The sequence below is a fragment of the Tachypleus tridentatus genome, chromosome 4, assembly GCF_004210375.1.
Source record: "Tachypleus tridentatus isolate NWPU-2018 chromosome 4, ASM421037v1, whole genome shotgun sequence".
Classification (NCBI taxonomy): domain Eukaryota; kingdom Metazoa; phylum Arthropoda; class Merostomata; order Xiphosura; family Limulidae; genus Tachypleus; species Tachypleus tridentatus.
The window spans coordinates 66,367,619-66,384,275 of NC_134828.1; the positions used below are offsets into that span (position 1 = coordinate 66,367,619).

Sequence of the window (16,657 nt, forward strand, 5' to 3'; positions counted from 1 at the left end):
AAAAACCTGATTTGATTTACATGGCTGTTTGTTGCAAGAGCTGCCGTAGAATATCACACATACATAATTAACCTATACTACATCTACGGAATTGTTTATCTGTTGCCTGAATGAACAAGGGTTAGTATACGTAGTACGCAAGAGGGAAGACTAACATATTTCCATTCATTTATGATTTACATCGAGATGTAAGGGCGAGAATGATTGTTCTGAACACACCCAACTTGGATTATTAAACTGCTATGTGTGTAATATTGATTAGCACATTTGTTATTTTTTTTAACGGTCTACCTGATTTGCTTTTATTTCTTCGCACCACAGTGGGATCCATACACACCATGTTGCCGCTTCCTTTCTATAACTATGCAGTTTTTTAACTCGCCACTGGTGGTACGCGAACGATGGTAAATTGAAAATCGCAGCACCAGAAGGTAATTGATATTTTCAACCCGAACGGTGCTTTATGTGACACGTAGACTAAACAGCCAGGTCAGAAACCTTTAGTTCAAGCATAACTATCCTTACTTTAGAACTGTTGACCAAATGAAGGGAAAACCTATCAGTAACACCTGCCGCCTACACAACTACTTTCACCCAAATAGCGAGAATGACTATCACCATTAAAATACGGATCTTGTTCAGCGACATACTGCGAATCGTACTTTGGACCTTTCGATCCGCATCCCTAGGTAGCAGATTTATTCAACATTAAAAATTAGACATCAATAACTTTGTGCTATTTTCTATTTGTTTTAAATACTTAAACGGTTATGTCTGTGTAAGTTACACAAAAAAGTGTATAGTTTCTTCAAGACAAATACGCTTGTATTAGCACGTAGTTTTCCGTTTTAAGTGTACTACTTTCACGAGTTCATATTAAAATGTGTAATATATATCTAATATTCAAATACATTTAGTTTCTGAGAAACTGTGAAATGTATATAAATTGCTCTTTGTATTAAATTTACCGAAACTCATATTGTGCACGTCATGAAAGAATGTGATGAGTCTTATCTGCTGTCATATTTACTCCAGTACATTTCATGTATTAAAATAATGGCATATTACTTGGAGATTTTATTCCTGGAAAAATACGAAGAAAACTGTCAGTAGTGCTTTTATGTGTATAGCAAACACGCCGATTTCTAGTCCCTTTTCAAACTATATTTTATGTTACTTAGATTGAAAGCGGTAATAAATTTTGTTTGAAGAAAGACTGCTGTAAACGTCAAATTTGTACGCATACCATGTGATGCTCTCTTAAATTGAACGTTGTTTTATTCGCATATATATTAGAATTGAGGATTTGTTTGTTCGTGGTTGCGGTCAGTACATTCTCGCTATTTTAAACTAATTGTAATATAACTTTTTTTCTTTTTTTTTCTGGAGGAACCTATATATATATATATAAAATGAAGTATTTATTTTTTGCGTGGTTCGTATAGGTCGTCAAAATGTTGGTTAGAATCTTTATTATGTTGAAGAGATCTCAACATAATGCATAAAAATCAGCATGTCTGACCACCTTGTCCTTGGTCATCCTCTTTAAAAGTCTTGACCCTCTTGTTGCATTTCACTTGGACTGATTTGAAAATGCAGATGGTGCTTGAAGTTGACATGTGTGGGAGGGTTACGTTATAAACTTTTTGATTTGAGATTACTGTATTCTATTATTAGAAAAGCGAGTAAAGCATGACGTTTAAGATTTGACGGATTTACTATTATACCTTTTCTAATATCGATGTCTAAATATATAAATTGATATTTAGAAATGTACAGTACCTTGTACTGTTTAAATATCTATTGAGAAATTCCCGTCAGTCCACTACAGTTGTAGAAAGTTCTCAACTGTAAGAATCAACGATATATGTATGTACGTAAACACGAGTGTATAGTGAGTATTGTTGCGCAATCTGAAATTTCTAAAAACTCCCTCTCACACCTGTAAATGTTTTTATCTTTTTTGAATTTCGTGCAAAGCTACTCAAGGGTTATCTGCGCTAGCCGTTACTAATTTAGCAGCGTAAGACTAGAGAGAAGGCAGCTAGTCATCACCACTCACCGCCAACTCTTGGGCTACTCGTTTACCAACGAATAGTGGGATTGACCGTCAAATTATAACGCCCCCACGGCTGAAAGGGCGAACATGTTTAGTGCGACGGGGATTCGAACCCGCGATCCTCACATTACGAGTCGAACGCTTTAACCCACCTGGCAATGTCGGGCCACCCTGTAAATGTAATCAACACGACTTGCTGAGAGACCATATATATTACTGATTTGTTAGAGTTGGTATGCTACTAGCCTCCAAAGCTGTGATTAACGCTTATTAATTAGGAACTTCAGCTATATTGATCAGGAATATTTACAGGTTTCGAACATTGCAAACCAGTTAACTTCAGAGGATTCACATCGGGCATTAATGTTTTTTATGAAGACATTATTTAACCTTAGTGGTGGAAATCTCGCGTGTGATCAGCGAAGAACGTAGAGCTAGCTAGCTTCCCGTTAAGTGAATTGTACCTATATAAATTCAAAATTAATTCGCTCGTTGTAAACCATTAATAAGATATACAGTTCCAGACCAGAAAAAAAGACTCAATAGCTTTGCAAGTTTTTAAAACTTTTGCACATAAATCATTATTTTAAATAAACGTTATTATAAATTGTAATTGTTTGTATATTAAAACATTTGTATTAAGAAAGAAAACTGTGTTTGAAAAACATCATAAATTGGATATATATCGACAATTAACTTTAAATTATCATTTAACTCGGTTCCAGACTGTTTTTAATTGTAATACGTAACAGAGTTTCGAGAAAAGAGGTGTCTGTAGTGTTGTAGGGGATGCATGATTTCAACAATCAAGAAATATTCTATTTTATAGCCCTCACAGTCCCACACTGGGGTTCTTAAAAAAATTAAGCAGTTAGTCACAAAAGAACACGACGAGATATTATAGCGAAAATAAGAGTCTCCTTTAGAACTGTAAACAAAATAATTCACAACGATTTGTCAACAGAGAGTAGCAAGAGCCATGTCGCAAAATTCACCCAAAGCACGTAACTGAACGGAAGTCGAGTGTGATTTATGAGCAATACCTGGCATGCGACAAATGGACGTGTGCCTCGCCTTTGACAAAACATATACGTCTATTTAAATATCTTCAAGAATGTCCGGGTGAGTTATTATCGTTCTACTGATGAAAAGACGTGGCACGTATGGCACAGAACATGTCACAAAGGTTGCAGGTTACGGCTTTAATGGTAAGTTAAATTTCCGTAAAGTTCGAGGACATTGCTAAAGTCAACTATGGACACTTTTAGACGAACTCACTGAAACTACTATAATGCGATATCTTCCACCCAGATTAGATAATCTGATCAGGGCATTCATCCAGCAAGATACAAGTAGAGAAACTGTAATCGCAGACATTTCCCATGGACTTCTGTGTTTTGGAGTTGCTCAATCGAACCCTCAGAAGTTGTCGTCTAGACCCAATTGATTGATTTTATAAAGAAATCATGTGGTGAATATTTGGCAACGCTGTCTTTAAGTTACTGTGTAAAAGTTCACTGTATGGAAAACTACGCCCCGCAACAATAATTTATAATCCATAACTAGAGTTATCAGTGGTGGAATATGGGTTGTAATGTCTAAACCAGAGGTGGGCAAGTTATTTTTCATAACGGCCACAACTGTGGCTAATGAAAACAGCGTTGGCCACACTATTAAAAATAAATAACATTGAAAGATGTTAGTTTCATTAAAATAATTGCATTTCAACTAAGATTCAATGTGAAAATTGATGGGTTTTCATCATCAAGTTTCGTGAAATTTGGCTTAATATCTGTGCTCAATGAGCATTTTACCTCTGCTTCTAAATTTATGTCAGTAAGCCGAGATCTGTATCTAGACTTCATAAAATCTAGCGTATAAAATGTTGACTCGCACACCCATGTGGATCCAAACATGGAAAATAATTTTGAAATTGCTATCTTTAAATTTGGAAAATCATTTATCAAAATAGTGAGCCACATCTCTGATAGAACATTTTGTGTATTTTTTATGCGTTCTACATCTCGTCTTCAAATCCACACTTATCCAAAGACAAAAAAGATGTAATTTCCTTACTGGAGTTTCCTAAGTCAAATTGAAATGGATAATGCAAAAATTCAAATATCAGTTTCAATATTTTTTTAAATTCGGAGAAATATAATTCAAATTTTTGAGATAAGATTTTTGATCCAGTTTACATAAAGATTATCTTTAGCATCGGAGAAATCAGTATTTATTATTTTCTAGAAAAGTATTCAACTTTAAAAAATGTGTCAAATCATTCTTTTGTAATTGTTCCGCAGGGAGGTTTAGCTTTAATTGAAATTCATGAATAGACTGATTGCTCGCGTATTATTTTACCTTTTCCCTAAAGCTTCGTATTCAAATTATTTAAGTGAGTCATCATGTCACACAGAAAGTGCAAATCACATTGCCATGACACAGTTTCAGGAAAATTTTCAATCTTACCTTTTTCAACAAGATACTATTTTTGCAAAATTAGAAAGATAATCAATGGTACAGTCAATGCTTTTCTTCATAGGCTCAAACTGTCGATGGATGAGAGAGCTTCCACTTGTAATATAATTCACAATTTTTACAACAATGTTTATCAAATTTTCAGTTCATCACTTTTAGACATCTGAGCACACCAGTTTTACTGATGCAAAATGCAATGAAAAGATGACAGCGTGAACTTCACATTATTTTCAATTAAACGCTGCTTCAAAAGAGAAACAAATCTCAATTTCGCTCCAGTCATGGCAGAGCACCGTCTGTTGTGACAAAACCAGTTTTTTAAAATCCAGATTGAATTTTTTTGACATTTGAAGAAATTTTTCAAAGATGTTTTTACCACATGTTTGATCCCGTAATCCACAAAAGCCAAGTATTTCTTCCCTCGTTTGAAGATCTGAAGTTTCATATCGAATCCAACATATCAACTGTGCAGTGTCACTAACATCTGTTGACTTATCTAGTGCTAAAGAAAAATACAAACAGTCTTTCAGTTGTTCAAGCAACTGATTTTCTATGCCTTTCACTAACTCTACCATTCTGAGGACAATTGTTCTTCGACTTAATTGAAAATTATTTACGTTTTGAAGAATGTCATCTTTTATTTTTGAATCATAATTCTTCAACAGTTTCAATGACAACAATCAATATTTCTTTTACTAGTTCATCATACAAAAATTATTTTTTGAGCTAGAATCGAAGCTACTTTATAGCTAGCTAACGTAGCTAGTTCTATCAATGATAAAAATATTTTCAGGCCTCACTTTTGTTCATGAAGTTGGGGTTTTAGGCGGCTAATTTCATCCATATGATTTTTGCTATCAACTGGAAAAATTTCACATAAAATTCGTTATGAAAATTGTTAAAATGTAGCTTAAGGTTGTATAATTTATTATTTCTAAAAACTTTGTTACACAAAAGATGCACTGGTTTATTATTTGCTGCAATCACTGCAATTTTCAGCTTTCAGCGTTCATCAACTTCTCGTTTCACGTTTTATCAGTCACGCACCATTCTCTTTTCGGCAGTAATGTTAGAATCAATTAAATTGTCTTTTATTTTTTGAATGTTCACCATCATCTGGGTTTTTTCGTTTTCGAATTATCCACTTATCCATATTATGGGATTAAAAACAAAACATTTAAATACTTGAAAGTTGCACAATAAAAATGTTTGCAAGCGCATGCAAAACAACGCACACTCGATAACAAATATCTAAACCAGACTGACGTTACAAAATGGGCGGATTCTGTGGCAGTAATGAAGCGCGCGACATCAGCGATGATGTGAGGCAGTGCAGTTGCTGATTACCAAATTTGCGATAAAAAATGTTGATAAAAGTTGGTTCCTAAACTCGAGCTAGCCACATTTGGCCATTGGCCATGGAGTTGCCCACCACTGGACTAAAGTCATTCGTAGATCATGAACATCGCTTCTGTAGTCAGGTTAACTTGCGCTTTTTTTAAAGTGATTTAGCTTTCTAAAATTCTAACTGTAAAAAATGTATTTGTCTAAATAAAGATGTCTAGTTGAACAGTACAAAATATTATCGAACTAAACAAAGAGTGTATATGTAAGTAGATTTTACCCTACGAACACTTATTCTGTGTGGTCTTTGTTTTCTGCGGTTTCTGAAGGATGTGAACAGAGTATTTACTATGCGAATAGTTTTTGCTTTAATGAAGTAAAGCAGTATTTTGAAAGACTAGATGGTACAGAATGTCCTTGAAAATCTCGATCTTGTATCATGCAAAATACCCAGTCTTTCTGTCAACTTTGGGTCAAGAATATCTTATCGCATTAGTTGCTGAGCAACGTATGCTATTATATGTGACGTTTTCTAATATTTCTGCGTATTTTGTTGTATAATAAGTAACCCCGTATTAATTCACATTGAAGTTTTTGTCCGCGAATTCCTCCCACGTATTTGAAGTTAACAGCACCAAAATTAGCAGACAGACTCGGAATGGCCGTTGGGGTATTTTTATATGGCGTAGCTCTCTTAATAAGAGAGTTTAAACGCTCTCAGAAGGGTACCCACGTATTAGGGGTGATATAAGAGTCAGCTTTCAGGGTCAGTGAACTAAAATTTGCCATCGCATTTCTCTCCTCGTATCTCATCATGTTCTGGGGTACCGTTTTTGAAACTGTATTCATATCTCCACTCAGAAGCTCGTTGGATGAAACCTGGTATTTACTGAAGGACTTGCTCTTTATGTGGATGTGGATGTGATTTCTGTTTAATTTATTAAAAAGATTAGCAACGTATGTAGTTGTAGGTATGTTTAATGAACAATCTGGAGCAATGATTCAGACTGTTTTAATTTAAATCTGATCATGTTTTTAAATCCGAAACCTGAATAGTGCCTACAACACTAGATTGTTTCGGCCTATACTTGTTGAAGTGTGTTAATAATTGTAAACAACTCAAGTACTTGAATAAACAACACCGTTTCTGACCCTTAGCGGAATTGACTTTGGTTGTTAAAGTGCAAGTCATAGGAATACCAGAGGCGGTAGTGACAATGTTTGTCTTGAACTTCGCGCACAGTTACACGAAGGCTATCTGCTCTAGCCATCCCTAATTTAAAAGTGAAAAACTAGAGAGAAGGAAGATAGTCATCACCATCCATCGCCAACTCTTGGGCTACTCTGTTACCGACGGATGGTGGAATTGATTGAAAGTTTACAACGCCCCACGTCTGAAAGTGCGAGCATATTTAATGTGACGGGGATTCATGCCCGCGACCATCAGATTACGAGTTGAGCAGCTCAATCACTTGGCCAAGACGAGCCTATAGTGACAATATATTATGGACTATATATTAAAGAAACGTAATGTGAACAATAAATTATCGCTTCGAAAATTTTTGTTATTGGTTTGGTGTAAAGATGAAATACGTTTTGTTTTTCTATCCGATCGTACTTTAAGCCTATGGTTAGAAAAGGGATAACTATTTATATACGCTTGTTAGCTAAACTTGTTGAGCTTTAAATAGCTTTAACACTGCACGACACGTATGTTTTTTCGTTGCGGAAACAAGAACCATCTTTCTGGGATTGGAAAGTAAAATGATATATACTGTGAAAATGATTATAGCTATTTTGTTTTACCATGGAATTTTCAAATTCTTTAATATATAATATATTGAAACAGAATCATCGGGAATTCAAGTGTTTGAAACTGTTTCATCGGTTTCACTTCTCATTCTTCTATAAATTACCAAACTCATGCACTTGCTTTCAACACAACCGTTTTACCCTTGATCTGGTGTGAACGTTTCTTTCTGAAATGTCTACAAGATTATTTTTATTCTATCGTTTGTTTTGTTTGTTTATTTTTGAATTCCGTGCAAAGCTACACGAGAACTATCTGCGCTAACCGTTCCTAATTTAGCAGTGTAAGACTAGAGGGAAGGCAGCTAGTCATCACCACCCACTGTCAACTCTTGGGCTACTCTTTCACCAACGAATAGTGGGATTGATCGTCACATTGTAACGCCTCCACGGCTGAAATGGAGAGCATGTTTGGTGCGACGGGGATTCGAACCCGCGGCCCTCAGATTACGAGTCGAACACGTTAACCCACCCGGCCAGGCCGGGGCCCTTTTATTCTTTTTCTCCTTAATTTTATTCAGCATATACTTTTACTTTTTTTTTTCGTATTTTTGTTAACAGCTGGTAAAACAACGAAGCTTGTGATAAAGCAAAACATAAAATTTCTCCATAATTTTGAATTACATTTTATTTTACTTGTTTTAAGTACGCTTACTTAATGAAAACTAAGCTCCAGCGAATAATCATAAAAAATACGGGATATTTTAATTTCTTAGAATCGTTAATATGTTTTTATTTAACTACATGTTAAACGTGTTCACTTGTGCGGAAACTGAATATATATTTTAATTTTTTATTTTATTTTATGGGTTGATATTTTAGTACACGTACTGATAAGACGTAACGCGTCCAAAAACCACTCTTCCGTCATCACGTGTGTCTGTATATTCTGGACTTTTCTGCGGTGTCAACAAAAGCAAGCTGTATGACTCAGAACTCGCTTGAAAATATTTTCCTGTTATTTGTCACACAAGTATCTATAAAACTTTTATCTATAAATTATTTTAGATATGTAAATCATGAGATTAATTGGACGGTTTTAAATAAGAAAGATGTGAACTGAAATTGTTTTAGAATAAACTACGTGTTTTGTTATTTTTGCTAATATTTACGTTTGTCGTTATTTCGGACTGTGAAGTTTTTGAATGATTAAAGGAAAGAATAGGAAAGGTGTGCTATTACCAAACACTTTCTACAGCGCTGTTAGGTGTCAAGTAATAATTAAAACTGATAATTTATTGTCTGTAATGGTATTTGGTGCCTGCAGTTAATAAAATATAAACGGGTATATACGAAGTACGTGTTGGTGAAATGTACTAATAGTATAAATCACTGAAAATAAGGCTAAACATTTCAAACTAGAATAACAAGATACTGGAAAATGTTATCGGTATGCCACTTGGATAGGAAATAATTACCTGTTACCGTTAACTGGATTTACAAGCTAAGATAATTAGACTCGCATTGTTCTCACAAGCTCATTTTATTGGTTTATTGACAGGAATAAACCTACCGAGTTTCATGATTTTAACAGGTCTTGTTTTGTCTCAACGTTACAGTTGTTTTTTGTGGGTTTTTTTTTTAACTATAAGTACACGTTGATTCTCGGAGCGTGAACAGATAGCTTTTTGTAAAGGAAAATCAAAATAAGTTGAACGTCATTTTATGAAATTGATCTAAATTTCATATTTTTGATAATGTTGATTTGTATAATCCTAGGTGTCGCCATAATTCCATATGAGCTTTGCGCGAAATTTAAAAATAAATTCCATACGAATAGAACTACATTATATTTTCTTATTAGAATGTACACAAGGTGGCGCGGGCTTTGTTAAGCCTGAACAGCAATCATAAGTTAATAGTCGCGTGTATTTTGTGATATGGACCGTCAAACAGAAATAATTGATGTGTGTGGAGTCACTGAGAGATACACAAATGAAAATAAGAGAGAGGAATCGCAACATTTATACCACTTGATTTATGTTGAGGGCATATTAAATTTGTTTTGTTGTTCAAATAATTGTCTTTTTATTTAACGCATATTTGGGGAAAATACATTGAATTCAGTAGTGCTTGAAAGTATGACCTTCTATGTGGAAAACACTAACTTTGATGAAAGGGTAGTATTGTCACTTGCTTCTGTCTGCTTTTATAGCCTAAATACTTGCATTTACTTGTGTTTTCAGTTTTGTGCTACGGTAAACAAGTAATTGGGGACATCTTGTCTTGGGTGGTTAAGATTAATCTTTCATGTTAGTGTGAACTCAGTAAGGTAGGTTGTTAGCATTCGGAAAACACAAGTAAGGTAAAGTGTTTTTGTACGTGTGGTACTTGTAAAGTGAACAGTTACATGAATGAGCTTGTTGGTAATGGAGTTAAATGTGAAATCACTTATTTTGTACATTTTTTTTTATTCAAATACCAAAACGCATTGAATTATTAACTCGTGGGAGAAAAGGGGAAATTGATAAGTCTTTCTGTGTAACTGGCAGAATCAGCTATTGCACATGATGAAGTAACGTAACTACTGCTGTTTAAAACTTGATGATTGCCATTAAAGTTAAGTATGTTTAATATATATATATATATATATATATTGAGAAACTTTTGTTAAACAATTGGTTCATAAGTTATACCTGGTGACTTAGTTTCCACTAAGCTTTTTCAAACTAGTTGAGCCTTCGTATTTAAAGGACTTAATACAGTAGTGTTTCCTCCGCCCTTCATAGAAGTCTATTCTATATACGCAGTTGAATGCGGGGGTGTGTGACTGATAAAGTGGTGAGGCAACACAGAACTTTTTCTTTTTTTACTTTCTCCATGTTTTGTATATCTGATGTCCCATTATTTCTTTTATTACTATTGTTTTTCTAACAGAAAAGTTAAATTGTTAACTTTCCTAACAGCTTTGTTGAGGTACTAATTGCTTCTTTTAAAACTGTGAGGGAACAAAATGAACAGTTATGAATGCTAGATACTGTATTATAAAATATATAAAAGACAACCTTGCTAAAGTGGCACTTATTAAATGTATAACGTGTTTTTTAGATAATTTAAACTTTTATGTAATGGAAGAGTAGTGTTTCAGTAACGCACGTTTGAAATAAAGGTATTGTGAATAAGTTTAAGGTATATGTGTGTACCTATATATATAATATAAACATGCACACAGAGAGAGACAATCATAAAAAATATATAAGTAAAAGCAAGTAAGTATTATCACAGAATATTTTGAATAATTCTGGACTATGTATGGAAGACAAACTTCTAAGCTAACTCTTTATTATGTCTGGATAGGTGAATTCTACCTCAAGAGCAAAACTGTACCACTGTATTAAAAAATAAACTTGTATTCGTTCTTCCACACATTTAAAAATCAAGATGATTCATTTTTGAAATTTACTAAACTAGAAATTTAATTAATTTTATACATAAAAATAATACGTTTTAATTTTGGTTCAATTTCAGTACTATTCAACCAAACTTGTTACCGTTTTTGAATTTCCTGAATTTCTTCTGAGCTTAATATGGTAAGAAAGTGATAATATCTTTGAAATAAATGATGCTAATTTGACCTTGTAACTTGATTAAAGATATAGTATCAATTTTAGCCAATAACCGTTTCTCAACTTCATCTGTCATCATGTCATATAATTGTCTATATTTCTGCTTCAGTGAATAGTAAATTAATAATGTCAACCACACAACATACCACATCCAGTGAGGAAGAGGTCTTTCACCAGTAGTAATTCTCTTCAATCAGGACTACGACAGATGTGATAGAGGTATAGACGTTATTTATGTTACTGATTGTATGGTGTGAACTAGATTAAGAAAGTGAATCGTAATTATTATCAATTCTAGTAAAGTCAGTTAAAAATCAAACTTACGTTAAGGATTAACAACACAGTAATTATTTAAATTATTCTCTGAAAGAAGACAAGAGGTAGTTTATTTTAAAAAATAAAACGATTAAAGAGGAAATAGCATACAACACTCACAAGTGTTTAGTGACGTTTTTATGTGGCATATGAAAAACGTCCCACCATGTTTACTGTTTTTTTTGTTTTTTATAACCGAACATATTCGGCAGTTAAAAACTTTCGACAGACCATTTAATACTCCAGGTTGTGTTGTCATTTGTACGTTATATTTGTTCAAATAAGTTGATATTAGTGTAGTTTAGGTAAGTATAATGCTTTAATAAATTAATTGTTTTTGTACAGCAGTATTTCTGTTTAATTTCGTGGTCATGTTTTAGAGGTTTAATGTTACGAGAGAGAGAAAAAAAAACGTTTATTTATGAACGCTGTGAAGTAAATATTCTTATCCTACAGTGTGTAACAATGAACTTATAAATACCCGAATTTGCTAGACACTTAAATAAGACTACCAAGGAAATAATCATAGTTGGTGTTTGACCACAGAAATTACATTAAAGAGGTCGAACCATCTGCAAATAAGATATGAGCAAAGTTGTTAATTTCATTCCGAATAAGTTAGAAAAGTTCGAGTAAAATATGAAAAAATAAGTAGCTGCAACCGTCTTAAATAATGTTAAAATTTTGTTGCACAAATGAATGACAAATAAGATAAAAGTAATGCTCCAAACGTAACCTCTTAGAAGTGAAACTCCATAACTAAAGTGAAAGAATTATACACTGAACTTGTATTTCTGACCTGTTTGAATACACCATGAAGTTAGTTAACTCGTTCATCAATCACTAATTAGATCAAAATTAAGAGTAACAGTAACTTTGCTTAAAGGAAACGAAAACATGAAACTAAAAATTAACTTTATAAGCGTTAATATTTGACACAGGGAGAGAACACCATTGGCATGTCTGCGGATTTTCAACGCTAGAAATCGGGTTTAGATACCTGTGATGGGCAGAATATAGAGATCCCATTGTGTAGCTTTGGAAAATTAATACCTTATATTCACGTCTCTCTGTTGAAATTATGTCGGTGACTTCTCACTCATGAAACATTCCTCCATTCGTATGATTTTGGTATCAGGTGGAAGAAATTATGTACATTTTAATGATAAGGATTGTTTCCCTTAAATTAGCTCTGAGTAAAAGTAGTCGCTAGTAGAAATATAAATTTTGATTGGCTGGACCCGTAATTAAATTCAAGTTAAAAGTAACTTGTTGGAATTTCTAAGTTTTATAATAAGCAGCATCATATTGTGTACCGTAACGAAAGAATGGTTTAAATGTCAAACATCATACTATTCACGTCTGTTTCCGTATATACTTAATTTCTGTTATGTATATTTCTTTAATTTTTTATAAATTTTATAATTGTTTAACTTAGTTGTAGACAAGTACTTATTTTAAATTTTTTCATTGTTAGATAAAACTTTTTTCATATTTTTTATTATAATATATTGTGATACGTTTCATTGAAATATCAGGTAATCAAAACATTACAAGTCTGTAATTGTTTACTATAGATATTGCATAATTTTCAGTACCCTCAGAGTGAGTAAATTAGAAAAGAAAATACTGCTGAATAGACATGCGATATGTAGTAATGTCATAAATTACTATAATAGCTCGCTATGAGTATCAGAAATGGGCATTTTGTTTTGGGAACTTTGAAAATAACTACGCTATCTGTTGTCACTAACACGTGAAATGTCATTTTGGAACGCATGTGATTCATCAGAGCCGTGTACATGTGTGATACAAAGAAGACCGATAATAATAGTAATATATGGTTTGAGATAATTATATGATTGGTTTTATAGGACTTGTACGGTATAATTCGTGCTTTCCAAGTTCAATGTGTGTGTAAAATATGTGACTGTTGTGATTGTAGGTACTCATACTTGTAAATCTGTTCGGTGAAAAAAATACCTGTTAGTCAGTTAGGGGTTGGGCGTTGGTCAGAGGTTAGCTTTTCCATTTGCGGATTGGAAGATCCAAGAGGCGCGCTTTGATGCCGCAAACTCTACTTAATTTCAGTTGTATGTGCGTTATAAGAGTGACATTCAATTCCATTGATTGGTTTTGAGCCGGCAGTGGATGCTATTGACTTCTTGCCTTTTCTCTGGTTAGTAGATCAAAATTACGTATCTATACATATTAACCCCATGGATGGCTGACCTGACCGTTTAACCGATATGTCGCATGAGATATCTATTAGGTTGAAAGTACGAAATAACCCACTGTATACGTAATAGCACTTACGACAAGCATGAAAACGAGAGTTTTTACGTCATACTATAATAAATATAATATTAAACTTCTTGTAAAGTGTACTGACTAGATATTTGTTGCTTTTATTTTAAAACTAGCTTATAGCTCGTCAAAAGTCACGAGGCAGTTACTAACCCCTTATAGTATACCCTAACTTTACATTTCATAGCTAAATGAAATAAATTTTGCGAAATTTAAATTTAACCAACAAAAAGGCAGAATAGTACAGTCGAGGCAGTCCAACGTTGGTTAATTTGTTTGTAAACCTATCAAAATTAAGGTAATTTATGAAATGTATTCATAGAGTATTCATACCATAATTATTGGGTTAAAATCAGCTAGATTAACAACTTCTAATATATATACATGCAGAGAAAAAAAAACTGCGTTTTGGTAACACTGTGTTCTAACAATAATTTTTATGTCATGTTGTTTAGTAACAGAAATATAACCTAGTTAGTCTATATACTGAAGGTATAAAATGAAATGTCTAGACAACAAAATTGGAAAAATATTTGTAGATTTCTCAGTTAGGTCCCCGTTGATTAAAGAAGCATTTTTTATATATTAAAAACATTGTGGATATAAAATTAAATAGCTTAATTCAGAAAAGGTTTGTTTAAAATTGAATCGATATTTTTACTTTCATGATAAATTGTATGCACTTGGTTCCAGGCTAGGTAATCCCATATTACGTCTTTACTTTAGGCTTATTGTATTAACACTCACTACACTTAAAAGGCTTCACAGCCTCCTTATATCCTCATCACTAAACACATAATAGGCAGAAGCGATCAAACTATTTTATCTGGATAAATGCATTTTAGCTTTTCTGACACCTATTTTGAGAAACTAAGCGTTACATAACGTGACGCACGCTGGTTTTTACATAGGTTAGTAGATTCTTATGTATTGCATTTTACATTGATTTTATTGGTTTGCGACATTATTGTGAACTACTGCCACTGGCATTGTTTATTTTGTTGTTTGGTGAAAACGTGTGTAATAATTAAGAATTAAATGATGATTTTTTGTTTCATTTTTCTTTATGTTAAGTACGATGTGATTATAAAGATAATTCCATATTTACATTTTTTTTTAAACTACTTGTTTTAGAGAAACGAAACACAGAGGCCCGTTGTCATATAGAGACTATCAAGTTTTATTCAGAGATGCAAGGTTTTCTAAAATTGATAAAGAAAATGAATTTTAGTATGCTCTCCATCGTTCCTAACATTTCAAGTTTAACCCTAAATGAAACATTATTTTAACTGTGTGCGCGATCTTCGTTAATCCAAGCTATAATATTTTATTCAAATTGTCTTGCTGAAAAAGTAAAAACTGTGTTAGTTTGGGAGAAAGTGATTTAGGTGTGCATTGTAATGTACAAGTCCAGAATCTTCTGAATGTAGCCTGTGGTTCTCAGTGTGACTTGACATTTTTTCTCAGCTCTAAAAACTGAGTTTCTTTACCCGTGGTGGAGACATCTCAAATGACCTATTGTGTAGTTTTGTGCTCAACAAACAAAATCCCTAGGACAAGTATTTTTAAGATATTTTAAACGTACAGGTTTTTTGAAAATAACCTTTTATACGCTGTACTATACTTTAGGGCTCAAACTACGGATTTCAGCACTGCTGTTAATTGAATGTTGTCATTAGTCTTATTGTAAATAAGTTTTTAAACGTGATAAATTTTTCAATTTATTTCGCACTACCAGATTCTGCGAAATATCCGTTGATATCCATAGTCCTTGGTAAAAGCGTCGCTAGATACTTAAAAGATTCGGGACTTAGGCCCATAGGCGCGTGAATTTTGGGAATTTCAGTATGATTTCGATCATGTTTTTCTAATCTAATTTTTAAAGACACCAACTGGGAATTGAGGGGAGGCACTGTAAAAATATATCGGGGCATAAGCTTCGTGTGCTAGCGCCTAGCGACGCCTCTGGTCCTGAAGTAGGATACAGCAAAAGATGGGAAATAAGCCACATAAATATTAATGCTTTTACTTATATATCATGTAACAACTTGGTATATTCTAGAAAAGCTATTATGCTGTGATAGATTATTTTCTATATGTGTATATATATAGTTAGTTAATTTGCAGTAACAACAAAAATATGTTTGTGACAGAATGAATTTATTCTTTAATAAACGTATACATTGTATATTATTGTATCAAATATTCATAAATTCGTGTTTTAAGATACATTTGTTTGATAAGCTTAATGGCGGGAAAAGCGTTACCTAACTCTTGAGTATGTATGCGCAAGTACACTATGCTTCTGACAATCTGGTTAGCCTTCTGGTCTGTTGCGTGCAGCTCCAACTCTTGTGAACGAGACTATCACCATTGGGAGAGAAACACTAAACATACTGGTCGTGTTTAGATACTCTCGTAACTCTTTGTTCTCGGTTAACGGGAGTGAGCTAACACTTATCAGAGAGTTTGCGCCCTGCTGTTATTCTCGTTTATATAACTATTCTGTTGTAACGCTTACTAGCATTTTCATTCTATCCCAACTTCCATCTGTATATTCTGTCTTATTATCTTGCCCTAAACCTGAAACACTACGGTAGTATAATTGTCTTTACACTGGAGGAAACTGTCGTAAATATTGTGTGGATAAATCGCACGTAAACTGAAGAAAGAAAGAATCTCGTAGAACAACGTTACCAATTTGTCATTACTAACCAGATGGTGAGTATAATTATATAGGAGTTGTCTAATAATGTTTGCTGAATACCTTTGTTAATTT

General features: G+C 33.3%; 1 protein-coding gene across 11 annotated transcripts in view; it reads left to right on the plus strand.

The window, feature by feature from the left end:
* LOC143249335 (polypyrimidine tract-binding protein 1-like) overlaps window positions 1-16,657 on the plus strand; it is a 68,246-nt gene that overhangs the window by 16,749 nt on the left and 34,840 nt on the right. For 3 of the 11 annotated variants that reach the window (XM_076498995.1, XM_076498990.1, XM_076498999.1), the window contains exon 1: window positions 16,235-16,599. The exons of 4 other annotated variants lie outside the window; for them this stretch is intronic. In XM_076498995.1, the coding sequence (XP_076355110.1) occupies window positions 16,597-16,599 (3 nt within the window). In that variant the 5' untranslated portion in view covers window positions 16,235-16,596. Of the gene's footprint in view, window positions 1-8,600; window positions 8,664-11,163; window positions 11,476-16,234; window positions 16,600-16,657 lie in introns of those variants that run through there. 4 more of the 11 variants (XM_076498987.1, XM_076498998.1, XM_076498993.1 and 1 more) reach the window with 4 other exon arrangements.